General features: G+C 36.3%; 3 protein-coding genes across 3 annotated transcripts in view; 1 reads left to right on the forward strand and 2 right to left on the reverse strand.

The window, feature by feature from the left end:
* The window catches only part of LOC134838876 (dynein intermediate chain 2, ciliary-like), a 335,209-nt gene that overhangs the window by 92,906 nt on the left and 215,122 nt on the right, over nt 1–27,181 (reverse strand). The window lies entirely within an intron of this gene.
* LOC134839052 (eukaryotic translation initiation factor 4E type 2-like) lies at nt 7,923–9,865 on the forward strand. The gene is made up of 3 exons (XM_063854456.1): nt 7,923–8,196; nt 8,398–8,630; nt 9,211–9,865. Exons 1-3 carry the CDS (start codon nt 7,927–7,929, stop codon nt 9,524–9,526), a joined length of 819 nt encoding a protein of 272 aa, XP_063710526.1. The 5' UTR covers nt 7,923–7,926; the 3' UTR covers nt 9,527–9,865.
* LOC134839053 (uncharacterized) lies at nt 12,856–21,834 on the reverse strand. The gene is made up of 3 exons (XM_063854457.1): nt 21,495–21,834; nt 15,440–15,537; nt 12,856–13,423 (listed from the first exon to the last, which is right to left on the reverse strand). Exons 1-3 carry the CDS (start codon nt 21,638–21,640, stop codon nt 13,029–13,031), a joined length of 639 nt encoding a protein of 212 aa, XP_063710527.1. The 5' UTR covers nt 21,641–21,834; the 3' UTR covers nt 12,856–13,028.

Consider the following 27,181-nt stretch of genomic DNA (forward strand, 5'->3'; position numbering starts at 1 on the left):
TGATTCCGACCGATTTTGAAAAGTTACCATAACTTTTTCTCAGTGTTGAGAAAACACCGTTTTAAGGTTCGATTTTTAGCTTTAGTTACAGCAAGTTGACGAACAAGTAGAGCAAAAAGCTCTTTCGTAAGCAGTAAAAATTAAATTTTATAAAAAAGCTGCTTTTGAAGCTTCAGTTTGCGCGTTCTCAGAACCAAAATTATTAAACAATCTGAAGAAAAAAACCTAGTCATTTGAAGTTATTATACAAGCGAGCTTGCGATCATTGTGTTATATTACGAGTCCACTTTTTTCACAATCTGCACAGATGAAATTTATTTCAAGGCATATTTTTGCTGTTTTTCCTTTATTTACACCTTCGAACTTTAGCGAGCGTAGTGTAATAATACGACTTTTTTAAGCAAACCAAGTCGCAAAGTTTAGTGACATTTTTGGTGGCACATTTGCGGATTTTTGATAGCATGTGTTTTGACATTCGATTAGTAATAAGTTAACACAGATGATTCATTTTTAACTTTCACATGAATCGAAAAATGTTAGGTCCAAACAACAGTGCAATAATAAAAACCCGATTTCGGAAATTTTCCAAAACAAGATATCTCGCATTTTTCTGAATAGCATAATTATCCTTGCGATAAGCAAGTATTTTGCAGTCAGGTACTAGACTTTTTTCCAGTGTTTAACTTTATTCACAGGACTCATCTGGACTCCTGTTGGCACCTTCGTTCATAATTAATTCAAGTTTCTTAGTGTCTCCTGCAATTTAAGCCTGGAGGTAACGAATACGCCTGGGATAGCAAAGGTCCTGGGTTCGAATCTGACAGGACTTATTTTTTCAAAGGTTAATAAATTGTCGGCCTAATATTTGTCTGCTTATGTTTTGTCGGATTAGTTGCCACATCTAAGAATAGTTTATTTTTGCTGTAAACTATTTTCTTTGTAGTTGCTTGAGTGTTTTAGCATTAAAAAAAAAATTGGTTCGAATCCAAATTCGATTTCTACATTGGTGGTATTTCACCAATTCGTTTTGTTAAGTTTTCGTTTTTCTTTAATTTTGTCTTTTTTAGGCTATATTGGTTTCGGTTTTTTTATCGAATTAGTTGCTTCCTTTTAGTTGGACCGAAATTTTTGTGTTTGTGCGTGTAGAGGGGAAAGGGGGCTTTAAATTTTATTACTTTGAGTTTTTTATCTTAAAGGGTTTTTGCTCAGGTATTTATGGCTTCGGTACCGCTTGGTTATTTACACAACCAACGCTTAGTGTAATATTACGAAGGATTTTTTGTAACATCAGTCGCAAATAAAAGTGCTCATTTAGTCCAGCTTTCTTTTAGATTATTGTCTGTCTGCTTATTGTTTTTCGGTTTAATTCCGCTGAAATGACTTTTTTGAATATTCGGCTTCTTTTTATCATTCTTGAAAGCTCCTTGTATAGTTTTCAATGGTACCGGTATTTTTTTGGATTTTTTGGGCTTGTTGCAATTTTTAATGTCAAACAATTTTATAAGAGTAATGAACGTTGTGGAGACTCTAATATAGGTCTTGCTGATTTTTTTTTCAGGAAAAATCTTAAAAGTCTCTAATAACTACAGATGTGCATTCATACATATTGATGCATTTATGAATGCACTTAGGTATATATGCTTTTTTTGAGTTCAATTGCAGTTCATCAGCTGAAAGTGACGTAAATAGCACTCTTCAAATATGAACGTTGAAATGGAGCAAAAAAACGTGAACGATTTCTAATTTTGAAAGTGGAATTTAATTTCAGATTTCCAGCGGACTAAAAACTTTACGTATTGATCCAGTTTTCTAGTTGGGTTCATGATATCAAAAGCGCCAATCATGAATTGTTCTAGAAATTCAAAGAGCTTAAATTGCATCTTTTTTTTGAAATTCGAAAGTTGAGATTCTTTCAAGAAAGTCAGTTTTTTAATGTTTAATTGCATTCGTAACTGTTTCCCAATCTTCGATTGGCTATGTTTTTCAATTAATTTTTTCCGTTTGAACTTAATGATTATCATAGTTTTTAGTATCGCAATTGGTGCGAAGCTCAGCTTCGCCTCAGTGTTTATGCATACTTTTGCTTCATGCCTCGAAGTTTATTACCCGCAAAGTTAGTGTTGATGCCTTCAGTTTGTTATATTCCAAATTTTTACATGCAAATTTATGTATTTGTTTTTGGTACCACTTGCTGCATGGAATTTGCAATTTTTTTTAAGCTTATGTAGCTGCTTTATTTATGGCTTGTGTTAGTAAATTGTCGAGGGCCCGTGGCTTGATAATTTATTTAATTATTTGTTTAGACAATACTTTAGACAATAATTGTTTCTTTAAACGTTTTTGAAATGTTTTGACTTTTCTCGAAAACCACCCTCTATAATCTGAGGTTTTTGGTTCAATTCAAAGAATGGTTTATGGGAAAATTCCTTCATAGTTGGCTACGACCAGCTTTTTTATATTAAAAGTTATGGCCCTTGGAAAAGTAATTTTTTTAAAAAAATTTTTGGACCGTTTTATGAAATTTTTAATGGTTTTCAATTACTACAGTCCTTAAACTGAGTTTTGGGTTCAATCGAAACAACTTGATGTGAGAAGCGTCCTTTGCATAATCATTTGAGCGGAAAGTTTTGGTTCTTAGAGACATGCGAAAGTTTTGGTTCTTATTTTTTTCAACATTTTTCTGTTTCTTATGTTTTTTTAGTTTTTGTGTTGTATCACTTGTATCGCAAGTGGCGCGAAACTCAGCTTTGCCTTTTTGTCAAATCTGGATTAAGCTCTGCGCGATAGTGTTGCATTTTTCTAAAGCGTTCATGGAACTTTCAGATTTTTCCTACGGTTAAAAAATGATGCAATATTTGTGTCCGGGCTTGGCCTCTGTGCTGAACATTATAACTGATTTTGCGTTAATTAATTATAACCTTATCTGTTTTTTATTAAAGAGCGTTGCTGCCTGAATTCCAAATAAAGCGTTAATAAAAGTATGAGTAACCAGCACGTCATGGCTAAGATATTCGGCCAAATAACTCTTAGGATGGAGGTACGAAATGGAAACGGATTTTTTTTTCGATTTTCCAAGATTTTTTGTATGTTTTCACTTGCGATCTGTAAGAAATTGAACTAGCTTTATTGTGGAACCTCAAACCGGGGATTCTCACTTGATCTTGTGGTAATGTGCGTGCCTGAAAATCCCAAGCTCAGGGTTCGAATCTTGACCGGACCTTGCTTTTTAAATTGAATTTATTTTCTGAGAATTTTTAAATAACTGATTATCGTTTATCTTATGTTTTTGTCGGTCCGACTTAATTTTTTTTCATTATAATTGAAAATCGTTTGTAAATTGTCAATGAACGAACTCTGATTTCCAATGCGTTCCTCTTTATCAAGATTCACGTTGTGAATACTCTTGTCGAAGTCTTTTTTTGTTTTTTTTTCAGGAAAAAGTCTTAGTTTGTTCACGCTTTAATTTAATTTTTCGCGGTTTGACTTATCATTTTTTTAAGTATGTGCATTCATTTGCTTTGTAGAAAGGAATGCAAACTCCTCTACGGAACCTTAAAGTGTAAGGTTAGAAAAAAACGTGATTGATTACTAGTTTCGAAAGTGGATTTCAATTTTCAGCAGAATAAAAAAATATCTTTTCATCCAGTTTTCTCATATTCGGTTTGCTCTATCAAAAAAGTGTCAATACTAAATTGTTCCTGAAATTTTTCTATTTTTAAGTCATTATGTTTTTGTATATTTTGTTGGCTATGTTTTTTCCGCTTGTTTCGGCTTGGTTATATTAGTTAAAATACAGTATATTGTTTCGTCGGAAGAGCAAAAATAGGTAATTATGTTTGATGTTTGAGAAGTGGGGTGTAAAAATTTCGAGTTTTCAAATTTAGTAGCTTAAAAATATTCAACCTTGCTATCAGCAAGATTATTGCAATCGGGTATTAGACTTCTTTCCCGTAAAAACTTTGTTCACAGGACTCATCTCCTGTCTTCTGTTAAAAATACTGCAACATGTATATTTTGAGCAAATAAGCATATTTGTGAAAGTTTCATATGTTATTTTTGTCTTAGTGGCCTCGTTTTGCGAAGTTTCCTGAGCGAAAGCGTTTTTGGGAGTGTTTTGATGAGGGGGTCTTAAATTTTTTTTACTAGTAAAAAATCATGATGCGTTTCTGCTCAGTTATTTGGGCTTTGTTACCGCTTAGTAACTTTTCTATCGATGCTAATTTTGCCTGATCAAGTTGTATTTATAATTATAGAATTTCGATATTATTTTTTTTTGCTAATGGTTTTTGACTTAATGATTTTGACTTAGTTTCCTTCTTAACTTGGTTTCCTTGGAATTGTGTGTACCACCTTGCGTTTTGTTCATGTATAGCACTCATGGGTACTATGTGGGCAGTACGTATTTGTTTTTTTTATAAGATTTTGCCGAAAAAATTTAGGTTGATTTTTTTAAGCTTATTGGCTGTCGGCTTTAATTATATCGGTTTTTTCACTTAATTTTTTGTTTCCTACAAATTTTCGGTATTATTTTTTGGACCGATTTGACTCTGGCCCAAAACTTCTGAATGCTCAAAATCAACCTCATTTGGACCTCTTTAAACATTGAACATAAAAAACTTAATTTTTAACAATATAATTTTTTGTTTTTCTTGCTCTTTACGGTAGCATCGTTTGAAGTCCTCGTTGCTAATTCGTTAGCGCCATTTTGTTTTAATCCTATACTTAATGTATAGAGAGTGATGCGAAGCGCAGCTTCGCCTCTGTGTATAACAATTTCTTAAATAGATTTTTTGTTTTCGTTTGAACAGTTGTCTGCACAAGTTTTGTCGGCTTAGTGACGGCTTGGTAAAAGATAATGAAGAATCCTTTAACTCTGATGATTGAATTGCGACTGTTTTTTCCTGAAATCGAACATCAGTCGAGATAAATTTCTTTAGATTTTTTTTCAAATAGATTGAGCGTTTTTTTCTTTAGTCTCTAGTCGCCTGCGTGCATTTCTATGCTTGCGTTGTATATGAGACAAAATGTGTGATGTATTGATACTGCAATTCAGGCTTCAATTATGTGAATAGGTTACAAATATCACATTCATTTTGGTTAAACTTCGCGTGACGTTTTTTCTCGAAGACTTGCCCCTAATTTAAAAACATCCTAGCTTAAGAGAGGCATATTTTCTATAGACTCACCTGTTTTAATTGTTTTTTTTTAAATTGAACATTTATTTCAATTCATAAAAGCGCCAAATCTTTCCGTCAGTTAATAGACGTTCGTACCGAGATTTAAATCTTTGAAAACGACGAAGCTATTTTTATCAATACTGATGTTTAAAGACAATCCTATTTGGATGCGATGTCTTTTTGGAATCCAACTTGATCAGTGATGGGAGTTTGCACAGAGTTGAAGCTTCCTTTTGCTTTGGTACACAGACGCGAAAAACAGCAAAAAATGTTTTTATAAATGTCAAAATGGACTCAGAAGCGAAGCGGCCTCTGCGTCCATTTTAATTTTTTGTATTTTTTGCAGTTTTTTGCGTCTATAAACAAAAAGAGGCTTCAACTCTGAGCAAATCTCCATGACTGATCAAGTTGGATCCCAAATTTATATGGCATCTAAATATGCCATTACATAAGTGAACCGTGTATTGCAATATGCACATTTCGTCTCATATTAGAAATCAAATCAAAAGCTTAGGTTGCATCAACACTTCAGTTTCTATTGCAAGATTTTAAAGACTTCGATGATTATCTACTTAATCGAGAAACATTCGTTTCTACGTTTATTAAGTGTCATTGAACGTAATAAAAATGCTTATATAGTCCATAATGGTTTTTTTCATGACTTAATTTTTCTGACTTATTGGAACCTGATCTAAACTACATTTTATTATTGGATAAATTAGATATTTTACCACTGTAAAATATTTAATATTAACCAATCATAATCCATCCAACTAACAACCCACTTATTTGTAAGTGCTGAAATTACTTGTAATTTCAGCACCAGAGAGATTTGAATTTAACTTAGAAATTAGTTACCCCTCCAAGAGAACTTCAGTAGTCGCAATAAGCCAGTATACTCTAGATATATTGAGCCTAGCAGAGACTAGTTAAACACCCTGAGACTAGTAGATATAAGAGTAAGATTAGGATCGGTATTAGACTAAGAAGTTGCACGAATCTATCCGGCAAAAAATAAGTTAGCGTGACGAGCAGACGGTGTAACCTATCCGAAATTACTCTATGAGTTACACCTAGAACATAACTCATCTGGTGCGACCATAAGTCTCGAATTTAGAACTAACAAAATCCTCAAGGACCTAACTCATTATTCTCAAGTTGTATTGACATTTGATTTCTTTTTAAGTTCAATTCAAGTTCATTTGCTAAAAGGAAGGAAATAAGTTTCTAAAACAAAAGTGCCGCGAAAAATTATGAAAATTTAATTAATAGTAAAAGATCATAAGTGATTTTCACTTAGAAAGCTAAGAGGTCCAGTGGTTAATCTACGGCGTTTGGAATTTGTAGTTCAAAGAATGGATAGGTTTCAGGTTCATCACTTGTGTTTATATAAGAGCAACTCATTTAATAATACAAGTAGTTTTTTTTCCAACAAAAATCTCAACTTTTGTCTGCAGTGTTTTAACGCTGCCAATTTTTTTGCTGTTTTAAACAGCAATGGCTGTAACCGCTCGATTAACGGAAATTAATTAATTACTGCATGTATTTGCCGGGGCAGCGTGCAGGCTGAGCAAGGATCTGTGAGGTAAGGGTTGATGTATAGAATTGGAAATCATGAATGCCTAGCCGTATGTTGGGGGGGGGGGGGGGAGTTGTACACAAATGGATCATCAGATCAGCCGTAGAAGCTTTTTTGAGATTTAAGGTTTGTTCTTAGCTGTTTGAATAATATGTAAGTCCTGTTGCTGTTAGTTTCCCATGTAGACGATTTCGTGTTATGAGGGAGAAAGAAGAGTTGCATTTGGTTGCCAATAGCTAAGGTGTGATTAAAGATAATGGAACCTATTTTTTCAAATTCGTCCAACTTTTTTTTCGAAACTTGTTTTTTTTTTAAAAAAAAAAACTTATTATTAAGTCAGTTCTAAGTATTGGCAAACGAAATGAATTTTCTAGGTTTGATAGTTCATATTTTTCGCAACTTTATTTTGCTCGGTTTTCTATTAAAGCGTTTTCGATTTTCTTTTTGAAAGTAGTTTTCTAAGCAGCACAAGCTATTGCAACTGGAGAAGAACATTATCAAAATGTGGTTTGGAAAGGGTGTTCTGAGGTTTAAAATGAGAGACGAAGACTGCCAAGCAAACAGAGGAAAAGAAGTCAGTTGGCAATATTTTGGTAGTAGGATCAATTCTCAAGAACATTTCCTCATTAGGTATCAAAAGTAAAACAGCAAGTTTTTTTTTCAAAAATCGGAAAATCGCTGGACTTGATTGAAAGTTTCGCACAAAAGACACAAGAAAAATTTGAGGCTAGTCCGAAACTGGATAGCAGAGAGCAGTGTTTGGAGAGCAGTGCTAAAGAAGAAATCATGAATAATGAAGTTTTCTGTACATTAATGAGTGAAAAGAACGTATTTTTTGGCGCGCTCTGCCTCTCTGATGTGGTGAAAATGAACTTTCGAAATAGGCTTTTTTACGAACATCAGGTCGCTCAAAAAGCGTTTTGATGAGTATGAAGGTGAGGAAATTGCAACTGCGTGTTATGTCTAAAATTATGTTTCTTTTTTGGTTCAATATCGTTGACAGGGTCAAATGTTGAATAAACTGTATTTGGATTATATTCTTTTCGCTTTGGTACCCAGGCTGTGTTATGAGTGTTGGGAAGACTGTCGCTTAGTATTCTAAATGGTTGATTTGTCTACAACTTGCAAATTTTCTTTTGAGTGGCTGCCATCATTTTTTCAGATTGGAGAATGTCAGAGTCTCGTGCTGCAGCTGCAACTGACGAAGACTTTTTGGCGGCTGTGGTGGATGCTGAGCAGGACGAGTTTGAAAAACAGACAGAAGAGGACCTGAGGTTGAGGATGACTCCTCTTCCCATGCAGAGTGGAGAGCATCCTCTAGAGTGCTACTACACCCTGTGGTACTCCAAGCGACTGGCCCCCACCCGAATGCGCAACTTGAGCTATGATGACTTGGTCAAAGCAGTGGTCAGCTTCCAGTCTGTGGAACAATTTTGGCAGGTGGGCCTTATACAATCTCTTATCAAGTATGAACTGCGCATGTTCAGCATAGTGTTATCTCGAAGTTAACGGATCTCTTAAGGTGACCCATTCCACCCTATGGTGCTAGTAACAAATAAAGCCCCCGCCGCCACCCAAATTTAGACTGAGAGCAGGCTGGAAGAAGTATGGGTCAATGTATAAGATAAGATGTACATGTAGGTGAGTCTGCAGACGATGGCGCCCTCCCAGATCCCCCATAGCAGCTCCTACCACCTGTTCAAGAATGGAGTGCGTCCCCTTTGGGAGGACAGTGCGAACAGGAGAGGGGGCAAATGGTTCGTGAGGGTGAGGAAAAACTACGTTGACAGGTGTTGGGAGAATCTGCTTCTCGCCCTCCTCGGAGAACAGTTCATGGTGGGCGAAGAAATCACTGGAGTAGTGCTAGCCAACAGGTATGTTTATGCATATTCCAAACAAAGTAAGACTCCGACGAATCACCTCTGACAAAAAGTAGTCTTAATAAAAATAAAATCTTTCAAGTGGTGAATTTGAGTGAAAATTTTCTTGCAATGAAATTGAGTTTGATTATTTTTAATTGCTAGTGCGAATGGTTGTTTTATTATGAGCTCGCCGTTTTACAACTTAAATCGCACATTTTTGTGTTCATTGTCTATGTTTAATTTAATTGTTGTGACTTTCGAAGAAAAGGTGGAATATTTGTATTCAGTGGGGATTTTAACTAATTATTTTTTTCGGAATTATGAAATTCAAAGATAGTGATACCTTGCGCTCGAAATTAAGAAGATATTCTATCTGCGACTATTTTTTGTAACGAGAATTTGAAGGTTTCCAATTTGGCGTTATCAATGTGTGCAATTTACCAGTTTTCTATTAACGCGTAGCTTAGGCCGCGAGTTAATCCGGCTCAGAATACAAATTGAAATGAATTAAATGGTTCATGCTTAATTTTGGGTCCACTCCCCCCTCTCTTTATATAGTTGCGAATTTTTCAAATCAATGACGTTTTCATAGGCCTCATCAGAGTGTCATATCGGTATGGACGAGAACCTCAAACAACGAAGCGCTTAAGACACGCATCAGAGACGTGATGAGGCGAGTCATGCAGATACCGCAGAACATTCCAATTGAGTACAGAGCACACGAAGACAGTCTTGGAAATGTGGACTCCTTGGTGCAAAGCAACCAAGGTGGTCCACAGAATAGTCACAGAGGGGAAAGGGGGATTCAACACAGTAGTCAGCATTCATCATCGCACCAACTGTCAAACAGTAGCAGTAGTAATGACTTTGCAAGAGGAGTTGAGTTGATAGAACAACTAAAACAATAAACGCATTTCTTTTTGTTATATTAGGCTGCTATTTTCATTTCGGTTGACATGTTTTATTTAAATTGGCAATGCCATGTGTCTGCAAAAGAAAAAGAGCGAGCAACAGAAAGGAGCAAAACTCTGGATCTTAGTATGACTTATCGGAAGTTTTGGCTCAAGATGTTTAAAAAACTGAAATGGAAATCGCATTGTTTTTTGAGTGAATCTTTGCTTTTCTGAAGCAAAAATAGTCTTTGGGGTTTCGTGCATCAATTTGAGGAGAGCTGACTTACTATAGTGCAATTAACTGAATGATTGACATAGCAGTACTAATAGAAAATTTTCTTATGCCATTTTTAATTGAATCATGTTAAGAGTTCACAGCTTCAAAATGAAAGAAGTAGATTGCGGATGTTACAAGGTAAGAATTTGTTGTTCCGACAAAAGAGCGATTTTGGATTGCGGTGCCTGCAGTGGAATTCAGGATATAATCTGATTAAATCGCCAATAACCTTGACCTCTAATATCGATTTTCCAGACCCATTTACTGTAACTAATCTTGTAATTAAGACCTAGACTTTTTTCCCGTAGACAACTTTCTTAATTTTTTTTTTGGCTTTTATTAGTTACTTTTTTGTTTATCCATAATAATATTCAGTCTCCTCCCCACTTGGTCTGGAGGAAATGCGGTTGCGGGTTCGATTCCCAGCCGGGCTTTGTTGTTTTTTCAGTATGTATTTTTTTGTTTTGTCGGCTTAGTTGTCACATCACAAACTTTTTTTCTGCTGTAAGCAAGTTTCATTGTAGTTGCTAGCGTAAGTGTTGTTCAATGTATTTTAAGGGGGACTTGAACTTTTAAATTTTTAAAATAAAATTAATTTTTGTTTCGTCTCAACTGGGGTCTGCCTAAAGATTGCCAGATTTGCTGCGGCATCATAGGTTTTGCTTGTGCTGTGGGCAATTTTCATTGTAGTTGCAAGTGTAAGTGTTGTTCAATGTTGTTTCAGGGGGACTTGAACTTTCAATATTTTTTATTAACATCAATTTTTGTTTCGTCTCAACTGGGGTCTGCTCAAAGATTGCCAGTTTCGCTGCCACATCACAGATTTTTATTGTGCTGTAGGCAACTTTCATTGTAGTTGCACGTGCAAGTGGTGTTCAATATAATTTTAGGTGACATTCAAAATTGCAAATTTTGGTTTACCTAGTTTTTTTCCAACTTCTTATGTTTTTAATGTTTCTTTGGTATTGCAATGATGAAACTCAGCGTCGCCTCTGTGTTACACATGCGAGCCGTCGAGTGTAGTGTTATTTTACGAATCAACTTTTTGAATGCTACTTAGGCATACAGTTTTCTTTGTTGGCCTTTTTGCTGCAATCTGGCAATTTAATAGCATCTGTTCAATCTGCTTAATTGATGGCAATTGTTTGTCGATTCTCAAGCACCATGGAGCAGATACTGGGACATGAAACTCTCAATTTATTGATCGGCGATTCAATTCATGCAAATAGTTTTCTTTTTCAAGGCCTATTTTTATCTCTTCGTTCCTGATTTCATTTTTCTAGTTTTTGCCGTTTTCTTGTTTGTACTTGTGAAGTACTGCTTCACTTCTGTGTGAAACCTTGGCATTATAGAATGAGTTCTTTTTTGTAACTTGAATCTCACAAGTTAGTGCTCAGTTTGTGCTCAATATCAGTATGTGCTTTTTTGCTTAAACGCAATTAGCATTATTCCCGCTTTATTTTAGCACATTCCTTGCTAAGTGGTATTTTCTATTACCTTGTGTTTACAACTGAAGACAACAAGGTGATATGGAGCAATTGCGAAGGCAAATGACTCGCATTCTAGAGGTAGGCAAGGTTGGTTACGAGCTGGTTCGCATCCTGTATTCAGCTATTTTTTTCCAAAGATTGTTTTTGTGTTCTCTTGCTTTTTACGCAAGCGATTTTCACAGTTACCAACTCGGAAGTTTTTTCGATTCAATGAACTTGTCTTGTTCAACCACTGGAGGATTTTTTGAAATCGATTTTTTTGTCAACAATCTGTCTTTTTAATCGAGATTTGATTTTTTATGTTGGGTGTCATTTCCGATTTAGTCTTTCGATTTCGTGCTTTTTTTCTACTCATCCATTATGGGAGGTTTTGATTTATATTATATCGGTGTAGTGACCTAGTATTGCGTCGTTCAATAACCTGGAAAAATTTCTGTGTGTGTGTGTTTTGGGATTCCATTTTTTCCTGGAAACAATTGTTTTGGTACAAAGGGTGGCTGCTCAGGTATTGTCGTCTTTGTTACTGCCTCAAGTGTTGTTCCGGTGTTGTTTCACATGCTTTATTTTTGTTTTATTGCAAGTGGTGCAAAGATTTGCTTTGTTTCTGTTTAAAACTCACTTATGTCGTTTTTGCTTTTCTTTGCAAATTGCAGCTACGCCATAATATCTTTTTACGACATGTCACGCAGTTAGCCATCTTCGGCTGCGAAATATAAAATATTCCGCTGCCATATAAAATAGAATTTAAATTGTTGATGGTGTGGAAAAGAGCCGGAGAAAGTTCCATACAAGAACTACTTTATCTCAGGCCTCGGCATTGAAATGAAATTTATTACACCCGCGAGTTTGCGAAGCGTAGTGTATTAGTACGAACCTTCTTTTTTTCTAGCCTAACTACGAAATAAAAGTGTTGATTAAAAGTGCTCACTTATTTGGAGGCACTTTTGCTATAATTACGATCTGTAGCGTTAAAAATTTCATAGCATTTGTTCTCTGCTTTATTTGTGGCTAGTGTTAATGATTTATTTAGCGTCCGTGGCTGAGTGATAAGCTAGTCAAACTCATATGCTCTAGATTGCAGATCGAATCCGAGACGTAACCGAATTTTTCCAATTCGAAGCTGACTTCTACTTTTTCTTGTTGCACTTCATAGAGCTGCTTTTTGTCGTGTTCTCGCTAGTGTTCAAGAAGCTAAGCTTCGTTTCTGGGTAAAATTACAAATATCAATATCACGATGTTTATTACCCGACGCGCAAAATGTAGCGTTTTGACGAAAAAATCTGAAATTACTACAGCCCATTGCCTCAATAGCCAGATACCTAGATACTTGTTTTAGCCGTCTAAAAGGATCGAAGTCAATCTTAATAGCTAACTAACTACCGATTGGATACTAGTAATGAAAAATTGCAGTCAGACACAAATACGTCACGATATAGCTTACTGTAGAGAACTATCGAAAAAAATTAAAGATTTTCTTTGAGACTTATTGGTTGTTTTGTAATGTGGCGTTGACCGTAGAAGGTTTGAAAGATCAATCCTGTTTGAGAGCACCGTCAAAAAATGAGAAAAATACTGATTTATACCTGCCTCGGATCTGAAATTATCAATCATAAGTTTCAAATCAGAAATTATTTATAACAAAAGAAATATAAACTAAACTATATCTCATTAACACGGCTGAAATTTCTTGTAAACAAGTCTCTGCTTTTAGATTAACTCAGCGCAATTGTCTTCTAAATTTTGAAAGTCTTTATCCGCGCAGCGCTGTCTGATAATCTGGCAATGAGCTGTCAGTTTGGTAACCACTGTTGGAATTTCCACTTGGGGTTCTTGATTCACTCTCAACGTAACCAGGTGGGCTCACTTCGTTGCCTATTATTGTCTCTTCGTATGAAGGGGGTTTGGGGACAACAACTGATGACTCATACAGCGGCGGCTGGCCTGTTTGGGCGAAGTTATTTGTATGCCAGTCGTGATTGGTCGGGTAGCTCGACCACCCAATTCGACTGTTTGTATCGTTTGCCACTGTTCTTATCGATGTCACTGTGATTTGATTGGCTGAATCCGCTTCATTGTTTTCAGGTGGAGTGTTGTTTGAGTTTGTGTTAGATTGGTTTGAACGCCGGTTGCGGTTCTTATACCTGCCTAAAAAATAACTCATTAAATACTAACATGGCTTTCTCCAAAAGACATCTTTATTGTTTGTAAAATCAGTAGCAGATATGAGGATTCTGCCAATGGCAACTCGAGTTTTGACGCAGACAATATCCAAAGGGTCTTCTTTTCGTTTAATTTCACGACGCCCATTTTGGGTGAACACCTTCAGAATTTTTTGAGAGACGGCTCGAGCGAGCATCAATTTTTTCAAACAGCGCCGGTACAAATGCATTTTCCACGTTTTTTGCTAAACACTCGAAAACAACTTTGAATTATTCTCAAAAACCTTGGCAGCATCGTTGAGAATTTGGTTGAAATAAATATTTTGTAATTCGCAGATAGCGCTCGTTTTGAGGTCCTACCGTCGATCATCGCTACTTCTATAGTATTCCAGAAATCGCCATTTTCATCCCTTGATCACGGGTTGAAAGGAAGGAAAAATCCACTATCAAACAGCGAAAGTTAAAAGGCCATGAAAAACGTGAACAACTTCAATTTAGCAAGTGGTTCTGATTAGTAACCCCTTGTCAAATTGTTTTTTTTGCATTCATATTAATTTAACACTGAAAATTTTCTTACTCAACAGGCTTTCCGACTATTGAACTTCACTCGCGACAAATCTATAAAAATAATTCTGTTCTTAGAAAATTGTTTAAATTGGAACAAAATTGATAATAAAAACGAGAAATGAAAAACTTTGAATTCAACCAATTTGTAATTTGTTTCATTTTTTTTGCATGTAGGAAAGAGAAGAAATCTAGCTTAAAATATACTGTGAAAGGCTTAATTACACAATAAGTGAAAAGTTACAGCATTTAGCTTGCAATAAATCAAATTGTTGAAAGCCTCTTAAAACAATTCTGCCCAATTTATTAAGGACAGAAATGTTTTGGAATTTGTTAATTATCGATCCAATCACGGTTGACAAGCTTTTTCTAAATATAATATATCAAATTTTTCTGTGTACCTGTTTTTTTTCTAGTAAAAAAACTTGAAAAAAAAAATTGGGCCAGATGAGCAATCTCTCCCCTGAATAGACCAAGTGAACAATCTCCCCTCTAAAATTAAATAAAAAATTCAAGCCGCCATGCCTCACGTGTTAGGCTCAAATTTGATTGGCTGGAAAATATTACTTTTAACCAAGTGAGCTCTCTCTACCCACTAAATTGAATGATGGTGGAGATTGTTCACTTGGTCCAAAAATGCACAATTTAGTCTCTAATTTTTTGCTAAGTGATTGCAGTGCTCATTCAATGCTTTTTCAGGACAAGTTTCTTTTAGTGCTAGAAATGCTGAGGTGCAATTGTGATAGATGTTTCTCAAACTTAATTAAACCCATCTTAGTTTACTTGAGCTAATTTTATATTTTAAGTGTTACCGAAATAATAAATTGAAACAGTTTCGAGGCTCAGTATTTCACACCAGGGAAGAATCTAGGATTTTGTCGAGGGGAGAGATTTTCTCAAATTTGCGAAAGTTTCGTAGACTTTTTTCTAGGTCAACGAGATTGATTTTCCGAGCTACCCCAAATCACTTTAGACCCTATTTCGACCAAAAGTATTGCCAAGCACACAACATTTGTAGAAAACAGGTCAAAATGACATATTAGGGGAGGGTTTTGACGTATAAATCGCATTTTTTTTGGTTCGCGCTCCTCAAATTTATATTACATTGGAGCCTAAGGCCCTTTTGTTCACGCGGTCGAAACTCCATTCGATTGAATCAAAAGAAAGATTGACCTAAAAATTTTGCTTAACGGATTCGCCCATTTCTGAGCTATCCCTGTAAATTTTAAACGTCACTTTCAAAAGGAAAAAGTTTGCACGAAAAAGTAAGGCATATCCCAAAACATCAAACGAAAGAGTCGTTACTCTTTAAGACATGCTTTGATCGCTTGCAGACTGTAATAGCCTCAGTGTGCTCAAAAACAAATCTTTAAACGAGAGGTTCCAAAACTTTTGACGCATGGAAAGCTCAAAAATGGGTCTGAGTGTTTGTACGTACCGCTTTTGTGGCAGAATCTGAAGCCAAGTCCGCAGCAGATGCAGAAGCCAACAAATGCGAAGGGAGACCCAATCACAGCCAGCACTGACACATGACGACTGAAACCACAGCTATATAAAATTTTGGTAAAAGGTCTACAAAAATGAAATTTGTTTTCTTTTTGTTACGCTGCTGTTCGGGTCGAATTCAAAGTTAGTGGAATATTCTCAGCAAAGGGTTTCATTATTGTAAACTAATTAATCGAAAAAGGTATTTACAATAACTTGAATTGTTGATTTAAAGCTAATGCCAAACTGTTTACAATATTTGTGATATTCTAAAGAGCTCGGATGTGAGAATAATAACTATATGTTTTAAACTTCAATTCAGGTTCTCAGAACGTCTGAAAGGAGCTGCTGAGTCTTGCTCTAGCATAACATACTCTGGCCACCTGTTGTTGTAAGCGTGGTTAAATTGTAATGACCTTGACCAGATAATATAATACATTCGAGTTATAAATAGATAACAATAACATCAAGGTTACTGCCTGAGCAGTACCACATTCCCCTCAGGACGGAATCATTTAAGCCACATATAATAAATGAAATTTTATAATAAAAATAGGAGTGTAAGTCTCAGTTTTGCGTTGCAAGTTGTAGTAAAAGTTTGATTTTCTGATTCATAATTCATTTGTACTTCAATTTGCCAACTTCGGTTCCTGTTTTGCCCTCATCCAAGGTCCTGTATCCGATTTTTTTTCGGAATAACTGGCGCTGCAGTAGTGTCAGTCTCGAGTTGATAGGTCTGTCCTCTCGATGTTTGACGTTCACTAGCTTGGTCCTGTAATTTGTTAGAGTCCGTAACTTTCCTCAACTTGTTAGAAACCGTAGTTGGTCCGGTAATTTGTTGTCTCAGAGTCCGTAGAGTTTTCCTCAACCGACTCGACAACTGGGTCACCGAACCTCGATGGTCATTTGCTCCTTTTTTGTCTTGAGCTCCTTCTCACGCTAGTGTCCTCTTGGCCCGATTCATCTGAAAATCCCATAACTGTGTCAAACTTGTCATCTCTTCACTCCTTTGGGTTCTATCTCAGTCCAATCTTGTCCGCAGCTTTCTGTACTCCCCTTTGCAAGAGTTGATCTGCCAACGGTTCCACTTCCTCCGGTGCCAGGTTTTGTTTCTGAAACGTGTCCAAAATATCTTCTGGTTTCGTTTTCTTGTCAAGTTTCCTAAACATTTTAGCCGCTTTTTTCACTGTTTTTTTCTTCCGGCTCAGTTCCTTCTTCCGGATCAATTGTCGCATCCATAGATATTGACTCATTTTTTCTGGTCCTTTTTTCCTCTGTGTTTTTGGTTATGGCCTTTCTTGCTGCTTGTGCAGCTTTATTTCATTGTGTCTCCTGGGCCGTTGGTTCCTTTTCCGTCTTCAGTAGCCCTATTTGGTCCTGTGCTTTGGGTTAAATTGACTTTGGTCCTGCAGTGCTCGGTTTTGCTCGCTTCACCGCGAGGTTCAGTCTACCTCCAGAGCTAGTTTCGTGGGATGTAACATGAGTCAGGTCAACTTGGAACTTCTCGATTCCGATTTCAGATCTCTCTGCTTTATACCGATGTTGCCACTGCATCTGGATATTATCGTTTAACTCTCTCTCCTCTCCGCTGTCTTCAGACCTCAGCGTTGCGAATTGCGAACTTTTGCTTTTCAGCTCTGTTGGTATCCTCCTACTGGGGCCATGTTTGGGCTAGTCTCTTCGTGTGTTTGCTTTATGGTACCACTTTTCCTGCTGATCCAGTTTTTATTGGGCTTTGAAGTCTCCTCCGACAACTTCGTTTTGGCGATCGTTATGTCGCTTTTTTCCTGTATACTGTTCCTCCCGTCGTCTTGGTTGTTGACTACGATTCTGACGGCACTTTTTTCTTTAGTGGGTTTGTTAATAGCTTCTCACTTTTCCTGGCTTTGTCCTTCCGGAGAATTCACCCAGTAGAGCTTATGCATTTCGTGTGCTCTTTATCTCCTATAACCCCTTTTCTCACGAATATAGGAGGTGTCTCTTCAATTCGGGATTTTCCAGTCCATTCATATCTAGTATCTTTCGAATATCGTTAGCCGCTGTATCTCTTCTTTCTTCGTCTGGCTTCAAGAAAATTATTCAGGACCTTTTTCCGCTCTTCTTCCTCGTCGATGATTTTTGCTGCTAGAACAGCGATCTGATGTCACTTCACAACGAACTCGATGTTCTCTCTTGACTGATCTAATCGTTTTTTTAGTTGTGACGCTGTCAGCGCCGATCGTTCCAGATGTCAATTATCTAAACGATCAGAGTTACACAAAAACCTGCTTACTTTTAATACACCCTTTGGCAACCTCCCGAAATGGCTTCGAACGGAAACTTTCTAATGGATTTTTGTTTTTTCCATCTCAAGTCTGAGAACTGTGCTTAGCTTAATTTTGTGTTCGATGTTAAGTTGAGGACAGACGCGTTGCTCAGTTTTCCCTTTAAGTCACGAGAAGTGGTCAATTGATTGGGGTTTTCCATGTGTATCAATTGACGTTCGTAAAAAATACAATGTTGACTTGCTTCCCGTTGTTCTGGTCACTTTTACTGAGGGAAACTGAGAAAATCTATCTTTCGCTACCAGCTGGTATATTTTCCTTCCTTCATGATTTTTCATAGGCCCTGCGTGCTCTAATTGCAACTCTTGACTATGTTGTGATAGGTGTGGTAACGGTCTAGACGAGATTTAAGGAATTTTTTTAGCATACTTATCATATCGTGTACAGTTACGACATTCCTCTGCAAGATTGACTATGGCCTACTGCATGTGCGCCTACCACAAGCAGTTTGATACGTTCAACATTGCCCCTTTTCCCGGGTGTCCTCGATAAATTCGCTTCATTACTGCTGGTCTCATCAGTGCAATTTTTACGGCGAGCCTTATGTCCACGAGGATGCAGTCGTTCACCTCTGCCAACAGACTCCAAATGAGGTCGGCTTAAGGCCCATCAGCTCGAACCCCTCTCTGTCGCCCCGTTTAATCACTCTCTTCTTTCAGTCTAGCCATGTGTCGTCATTTGTGTGTTCCACTACAGAGCTTTGTCGAAGAGACGTGTAAACTGTGATAGGTTTTGCTCTCTTAACTACTCACGCAATTTATGTGCTTCATTTCTCGATAGATGACTCACTCGTCGTTTTGGGTGCAGCAGATGTACCTCTTGTTCCCCCTCTTCACTCAAGGTCAGGTCCACTTCCATCATGTGTCCTAAGAGTTCTACAAATTCTTTCCGCATTTGCCTTTGGTCCTCCTTTGGGGCTTTTATTGTGATTGCCTCCAGATCCCCTATTAACTTTGGCTGTCTCTTGTTTCGTCTCACATTAATGGCCAGAATGAGAGCAATGATGTTCTGGTATGTGGTTTTTGTACGAGACCAACCTTTTTTTATTCTAGGTGGCGATCTTGAGCTCGTTTCGGTCGGAAAAGGAGTAGTTAATCTGCTTCCTCTGTCTACTTTCCTCGTTCGTTTCCGTTATTTATTCTTCTTCTTATGCTTCCTACTGTTGTTTTTCTACACTGTTGCTTCCTACTGTTGCTTTTCTACACTGATTTTGAAGAGTTCTTGTTCCGATCGGGCTTTTTTTGATTTTGAACAATTTGGTTGCTATAGAAACCGTACGATGATTTATTTCGCCTTTTCTTTGTTCTAGAATGTTTCGAACAGTCTGGAGTGTTTCCGTTTTGGTTGAGCGAACTAGTCTCATCGTACCTACTGCTAAAGCAGTCGAGTGCTGAATGAAACGACTCTATCACCGTAAGTACAAATTTTTGTCTTATTCTTATTCAGGCCATGGATCGCCATTCGACTCTCTGGACAAATAATCCAAGATGCCCATATCTCCCCCAGGGATATGAACTACTTTAAACTGAAAGGGCAATAACCGATGGACCCATCGGCTCAATCTAGATTGCCACGTTTTATTCGATCGATTACTGTCCAGGACAGAGGTGAGTGCTTTGTGATCCGCAGCTATGAGGAATTTTGTTCCTAACAGATAATGATTATATGTGTCTACTGGCCAAACTATTGCCAGCAGTTCTAACTCATTAGAAGAGTATTTTTTTCGAACGTTTAGATAGCGCGATGCGAAAGAGATGGGTTCTTGGGGTGCGCAATCACTTTCATTGTTTTTCTGTTTTAGTTCAGCCCCCAGTAAGTGGCATCACAATTAAATTTTGTTTCTCAGTTTGAATCAAAATAATTACCTTCAGAAGCATTTGCTACAGCTATATTAGTTTTCTCAAAGATTTCTGTAAGTTCAATTTTCCAAAAAAAAACTTTTTTTTTCACTGCGATCTTACGGTTTTCCATTTTTTTTGTTTTCTTCCTTCGACAATAGTCTCAGATTTTTTGTAAGGCTAGCCACGTTAGGAATGAATTTTGCCAATTGATTTTTACTGCTCAAGAATGACCTGAGTTGTTTCAATGTTTTTGGTGAGCTATGTTTAATGATTGCTGCGGTCTCTGATATCTTTGGCAGAACTCCTTTTTTTGACAGGTGGTGTCCTAACCAATCTACTTCTTTTTGAACAAATCACTCCTCGTGATTTTTAACTATAGGTTTTGGTTCTTGCTTATTTAAGAACGTTGGGCTTGATGAAGTTGATGCTGCTCCTTCAGTCATTGAGTTCGTTTTCTGGAATGCTGATCTTGTTTGCTTACTATGTTCCAGCGTTGATCGCTCTTTTGAATACTGCTTCGGGGCTCAATATCTTCGCTGTCAATGTGTCTTGCAGAGTTGCATTCCTCATTACCGAGTTGAAAAGGTCTCTTACTAGTTCATCCTCCATTTTCCTTAATTCTGACCTAACTGTTTGGGCAGTAAGCGCTACATGGAACGCTTCGTGTGTCTACCTTTGTTGTTTTGTTCTATTGAACAATTTGTATTTCCCATATGTTACGCTGTTCACCTTTTCGAATGCCACTTTTGCCATTTTAATGACCTGATGGAAAGATAGTTTTGAAATTTCGACACGAGGTTTTTTTTGCAAGAATATCGTTCCCCCCTGTTATTTGTGCTAAAAACAGACGTAATACTTATCGTTTCGTACTATTTGTTGTGTCCAAGATTTGGGCCTCAGGCTTGTTTCTCGTCCGCCTTTTTTTCCTGTACGCTTTTTTCAAATGCTTGTTTGCTTCTTAGCTCTCTAGTTGCCAGTGCACTCATGTCCTCTCCCATTTGGGAGATTCACGCCTTGATGGCGGTTTTTCCCCACGTTTTTTGTGTCTGCCAATAGCAGTTCCCGTTTGGCATTTTCCTTAACTGTCACTGCCATCAAAAAATGTGCAAGCCAAATTTTGAATTGCCATGGTAGGTCTGAGTTGGCTGTCGTCCAAAAGACTGGGATTCCCATGTCTGCCGGTTATCCTGCATAAGGAATCCTGCTGGCTGCGTCATGTTATAGTCTACGAACTCAAATGTGAGGTTATTAACAATTTGTTTTAAACTTTAATTTCTCAGAACGTCTGTTTTGTGCCCATAACTAAATGATCTGCTGAGTCTTGCTCTAGCATAACAAACTCTGGTCACGTATTGTTGTACGCATGGTTAGACACTATTGTCCTTGAACAGATAATATAACACATTGGATTTATACAGAGATAACAAAAAGATCAGCGTTACTGCCTTCTCGTATCACAATACCTTTTCGTTCAACAAATCTGAAGTAAGTTAATTAGCTTAAAACTGCTCAATTTGTTGTCGGATTTCTCTTTTTTGGCTGATTACCACATGTAAAAACTGTTTTCAAAAAATTAATGAACCTCAAAAGTTCTTGTTTTTGACCGATTAATTTACTCAAGGTCACCGATCTTGCCAACAATTTGGCATTAACTTTAAGAAGCTTGTAAAAAATAAAAGAGTGAAACTCGGAAATTTTCACGATTGAGTTTTTCACTTTTTCATTCGATAATTTCAATGGTTTAAATTTCCCGTAACGCATTCTTCCAATTCGAATAGACGAAAACAGACGCGGTCAAGCGACGCGACCTGAAGTTTTCAGCTTAGTTTTGTAATGAACTTACCTGCTGCAATCGTATGTGCAAATGCGACGAATACAACACATTTCATCGCTGCTGCAGTCATAGTCATTCCTGCACCATGACTCAGAAGCGTGAACAGAGAGCCAGAGAGCCGTGCCAAAAACTAGCACCAAAACTGGTGAGGTCATTTTAGAAAGAGAAAATAACCAAAAGTAGACAAGTTTGTTTTATAAAATTTAGATTGAAGTTATTAAAAAACACAGCTCATCTTTTTCAATCTAGCATTTTTGGTCCAGCAATCAAAATTGTACGAACAAACAAAATTGTTTGTGTTTTATCTTGTTTAAATTTTTAGCCTTTTTATGCTAGTTTTTGCTCTATCCAAATTGAGAGCCATTAAACTACAAAAAGAACGCACAAATAACAAACAATATTTGTTAATTTTACAGAATTTTAATGATACGCGTGTTTACAGAGTTCATACGCTTTTTCAGAGTTCATACGCGGGTTATGTAAAGATAATATAAAGCCAGCTTACATATGCTCTGCATTAAAAAATATTGCAAATTCGTAGAATATAATTAGAACTTATTTGATATAAAAGTTTAACTGAAAGTTTTTTATTCGAGGACAAGCATATTTACACAACGAGCTTCAGCGAGCGTAGTGTAATAGTACGCGTATTCTTTTTCCCACCTAAGTTAATTTTGATGCCCTTTTTGGGGCAACTTTAGTGCTTTTTGGTAGCATGTGCTTTGACATTCGATCAGTAATGAGATAACAAAGTTGATGAATTTTTTCAATTGCACTGGAAAAAATTTGTTTAAAACAACAGTACATTAAGGAAAACTTGATTTCAGATTTTCCGTCTCAAAATATCTGGCAATTTTTTTGCACTTCATAATTTATACATAATTTGGCTCCAAGACTTTCAAATTAAAACATGCAAAATTCCCGTACACAGTGGATTTCTGTGAAAGATCTGAAATCTTTTATTTGTTACATAGGTTGATTCTCAGATCTGAAATTTTTTATTTGTAATCTTGAAAAGAATTTGAAAATTTCAGATCTGAAAAAACCTTGAAAAACAAAATTTCAGCCCTGAAAATAACTCTAAGAAACCTTTTATTAATTTATAATTTATGCATTTCGAGCAAACAACTGAGTTTTTATTTTTTGATGTTTCTGCAATATACAATTATGTTTAGATTCACAAGCAGTTTTTTTCTAAATAAAATTCTTGTTCAACTGTGCTAAAAAGCTTACAAAAACTGTTAGAAGACTTATAGAACTTTTGATTTTCATGCGCTATTTATGCGTTTCTATTGTTGATATGATGCCTGAGGAAACATATTGCGGCAGTCTCCCATTTGAGACTTTGCTGACTACCTGTTAGTAGCTAGCAGTAGCTATAAACTACAAAAGTAACCAAAATAGCAAAAATTGTGTCTGAAGCATAGATTTTTCAGATCTGAAATGACCCATAAAAACTAATTTTCAGATCTGAAATTAGATCTGAAATAGATTTTTTCAGATCCGAAACAACCAAAAAACCAAAGATCTGAAATTAGATCTGAAATAACCCATTCTTGAAATATCCAAGCGTTGTTATAACATTTCACAATCCATTTCAGATCCGAAATTGAAATCTGAAAAAGATTATTTCAGATCTGAATTAGAACATTTACTAGGTACGGGTTAGTATGGTTTCCTTTAATTTATTATTCCGACTTTCGTTACAAGTAACGGAATCTTTGTGCTCTGGGTGGTTTTTTTTAGTCAAAGTTCGAATTTTTAAATAGCCATTTTTGACAAAAATTTGTAATATCATTCAGAAGTTATTGTTGTCCTGAGCTGAAACTTGAAAAGATATTTCACCTGTGATAATTTTTCGTAAAGTTGAGAGGGCAATTTGGGACAATGAACACGCGATATAGTTCGCGCTAATAACGCGTAAGCGGAGATTTAATCCGTCTTAGAAATCGTTCCAAATAAATTGAAGCTGGATTTTTGCCATAATTGATTTGTTTATAGGAGCAAAATATCTATCCTTTTATACTTTATATGGCGTGTGGGGAACGATTTTCACAAATATCTCAATTTTTTTTTAAAAAGGTCAATTTATTTTATTACATTTAATTTTTTCGTTTTATTACTGCTCGATTGACCTTAAAAGGCATACGGAATATTTAGGGCTTCGCCCTGATACGAGCAGTCTTGTTACTTTGCAAATTATTACAGGCAAAATTTGTGTCCAATTATATTTGGTGCCCTTTTGCTGCATAGCCTCGGCGATTTATCAGCATATGTAGCTGCTTTATTGGCGGCTGGTTTTAGTAAGTTTTCAAGGAGCCCCTACGCAGGCGCCAGAACGTGCGATCGCAAGTCTCCTGCAAGTAAATTCGAATCCGCCTCAGCAAAAAAAAAGTATCCAAGGCTCAAATTTTTTCTTTTCTATTTTTATGATTTAAGCTAGATTTTGGAGTTTCTCGCGTGTGTTGGCTAAGCGCAGTTTCACCTGTGTAAAAATTTGATGCCTCTTAATTTTAAAGAGTTGCAACATAAGAAGCAAGTGACGAAACATTTTGGCGTCAGATGTCCTCCAGAAGTTCCTGAGAACGCCACTGATTGTTTGGCAGGCAATTTTTTTAAGCTATATTAAAACTTAGTACATTTTTTGAAATATTTAGAACAACAAATTACTTTTTTTGGAGTGAGCTCGCTTTCAGTTATATTGACGCCCAAAAGGCTGTTTGTCGAAACTTTTTGGGTTTGGTCAAGAAAGAAAAGATGTCGGAAATTAGTGAAAGGGATACACTAATTGACTAATTGATCAGGGGGTGCAATCTCAGAAGAAGGAGGCGATACACCTATCCCAAATTACCATATTGACTTGACGCTGTTTTACAGACAAGGCCGATTAAATTGTTCAATTTTTTTAGGCTGTTTTTTATACACCTTTTTTTTTGGCAGATGTTCTTTCAGTTCTAAATACGAAATTCTATATAAAACATTCTGACCATTGTAAAATTGGTTTGGGGGGTTTGAATTAATGTTCCGATTATATAAACGTTAATAAATATATAGTTGGAAAGACTTTTTCTCCCATATGTAACGAAAACAAGTAAACGTCAGATTAGATGGCGAGATATATTGTTGTTGTCATGCTACAAGCTGAATATAGTATATTGGTATAGTAACAACAGTAGTGTGCCGAAGGGGAGGGTGACCGTTCCCCCTCTCTCTTCTCTTGTTTCAATTCTAAACCACTATTTTTCACCAAAAAACAATCCCTTTGGATTAACTTTTTACTAAATTAATTTTTCGATGGTCAAACTCAAATTGTTTTGATAGCCCTCTGGGTAATATGTGTCTAATTATTTGTCAAGTTTTTGACAGGTACTTGAAACAGGTACTTGAAATAATCGGAAACTTGAAAAGCTCCTATTTTTTCAAGTCAAATTTACAGCTAAAGCTGAGGCCTGAACTTTCAAACGCATTTTCACTACGCAATTAGAAAAGTATGAAAGTTTAATAACACTGATCTTTTTTCGAAATTAAAATTGAGGTTTGAAAAAACACTTGGTCCGGCAACTCGTTGGCGCCCTCGACTTTCAAAGAAGTCTTAATTCAACGTTCAACGACTCTTGCCTACGGCTTACGCTACGCCACAATGCAAAATTTACCAGGTTGCCAAGCACTGTCTGCATGACTGCACGTTTTTTTATTGCGTTGAAGCTTCTCAAAGCATATTCGATATCTATCGATCATGAGCGAAGGCCAGCGAATATCGCTGACTCCTTTGTAAATCATTAAAAACGAAAACATTGACGCGAATGAAGTCATCTAACGATGCGGCTTTAAAATTGACTTTTACATTTGTAAAGTTTATAAAACAATTTTTAGCGTAAAGTATTTCAAGAACTGCGGATTGTAATTTTTTTACGCTTGCGATTAGCAAGCGTTATCGAATCGGAATATAGACTTTTTTTCGGGTTAACAACTAGTTATACAAAACCAGTTGAAACATTATGCAGCTGGCATGCAGCTGACATGCTCAGTTTCATGTAAACTCGAATTACGCTACTGGGTTGGTACTAGTTACTACAGTAATTTTTTTTTGCTCAACTGGTGTCTGCTTAATGATCGTCAGCCAAGTTTCCGCTTCGTAAATTTTGTTCAGTTGCTAATTTGGTTTCAATTGTCTTGCTTTTTATGTATGCTTCGAATTCATGTTTGATAGAATTAGTTATTATGAAAGTGTATGGGATTGCGTTTTTTATTTTGAGACGCGTTGTAAAGTTTTATCACTTTTTGCAAAAAATTTAGTTTTTTTTTCCTCAAAAATCCTTCAATACATTTTCAAAAAATAGGTCACCAGAAGTCAACTGTCTTGATTGTTGTCTGCTTGCATACTCCTCTGGTCTCTTTTTGCTTTACGCCTTTATGTACAGCCTACCAGTCTGTGGGGGGAAATATTTGACCAAAAATGTTGATTTTTTTTTCGATTTCTCCAAAAGTAACCTACCGAATCTGAGAAATTGGTACCAATAAAAAGAACGGATCTGAATAGCTCCGATTCGAAAGCGGCCACGCTTAACTTTTTTAAAATACATAAAATTAATGCCCCTGTAATTGTCAAAAGTTTGATTTTTTACCGTTTTTTTAAAATTTTTTAAAACTTTTTCTCAATAAATAACCTCCCGCATCTGAGGTTGTGGATTCAATGAAGATGATGGAGAGCGGGAATCTCCCCTAAATTAGCGACGACTCACAGTTTTTTTCAGAATTGTAAAGTAAATTAATTGAATTTTGAGCGTTTTTTCTAAATTTTATGATTTAAATCAAAAAATGTCCTAGCATATCTGAGACTCTAGATTCAAGGAAGAGGAATTTTAGAAAAATTGTGGGAAATTATTTTGCATGGGCGACTACACTCAATTTTTTTTTGAAAATATGGCCTTCGAAAATTCAAAGTTTTGATTATTTTGACCGTTTTTTGAAATTAAAAAAAAAACTTCTCGAAAACTACGCAGCCAAACGTTGGCTTTTGGTTTCAATCGAAATTGCAGAGTGGATGCATTTCTCCGGCATAAGCGATTAAACCAAATTATTTTAAAACAAAAAAAGCTATGATTATTGAAAATGTCAATTTTTTTTGTTGACCGCTTTTTCGACTTTTCTCGATTACTGTCCTGCCAAAAATGATATCATAGGTTCAATCGACACAACAGGTTGTTGGAAGCTTACCTTTATCAATTGATACGCCCTATTTTGTTTAGAAAAAGTATATGGTCTTCAAACAAGTGCAAATTTTGAAATTTTAACCGTTTTTTGGAAGCTTTCTCTTCTACTCGAAAATTAGTGTGCCAATTCTCAGCTTAAGTCTTCAGTCGAGAAACCCAATTTTGGAAATCTTCCCCACTTTACCGGCCACGGCATGCTTTTATCAGAAGAAAGTTACCGACTTCGGATAGTCAAAGTTTGAATTTTGACCGTTTTTTAGAAACTCGTTGAATCTGAACCCTATCAAATCTAAGATAAAGTTTCAATCGAAAGAAGCGGTTGCGCGAATTTTTTCCTGCTCTTCCTTAATTGTTTGTAAGATATTGATGATCCTTAGAAGTTATATTTTAAGGAAACTCTAAAACTTTAAAATGTTTCACTCTTCTCACTTATTTTATCAGATAAACAACTAAAGTTTTAGGCAAAATTCAACTTTTGAAATT

The sequence above is a fragment of the Symsagittifera roscoffensis genome, chromosome 2 (genome assembly GCF_963678635.1).
Source record: "Symsagittifera roscoffensis chromosome 2, txSymRosc1.1, whole genome shotgun sequence".
In the NCBI taxonomy this organism is placed as follows: domain Eukaryota; kingdom Metazoa; phylum Xenacoelomorpha; order Acoela; family Convolutidae; genus Symsagittifera; species Symsagittifera roscoffensis.

Coding starts and splice junctions, on each gene's coding strand:
- LOC134839052 (XM_063854456.1), top strand. CDS start 7,927: ATGTCAGAGTCTCGTGCTGCAGCTGCAACTGACGAAGACTTTTTGGCG. Junction 8,197..8,397: donor CTGTGGAACAATTTTGGCAG/GTGGGCCTTATA, acceptor ATGTACATGTAG/GTGAGTCTGCAGACGATGGC. Junction 8,631..9,210: donor GGAGTAGTGCTAGCCAACAG/GTATGTTTATGC, acceptor ACGTTTTCATAG/GCCTCATCAGAGTGTCATAT.
- LOC134839053 (XM_063854457.1), bottom strand. CDS start 21,640: ATGACCTCACCAGTTTTGGTGCTAGTTTTTGGCACGGCTCTCTGGCTC. Junction 15,538..21,494: donor TGCACATACGATTGCAGCAG/GTAAGTTCATTA, acceptor CTGTGGTTTCAG/TCGTCATGTGTCAGTGCTGG. Junction 13,424..15,439: donor CAGATTCTGCCACAAAAGCG/GTACGTACAAAC, acceptor GTTATTTTTTAG/GCAGGTATAAGAACCGCAAC.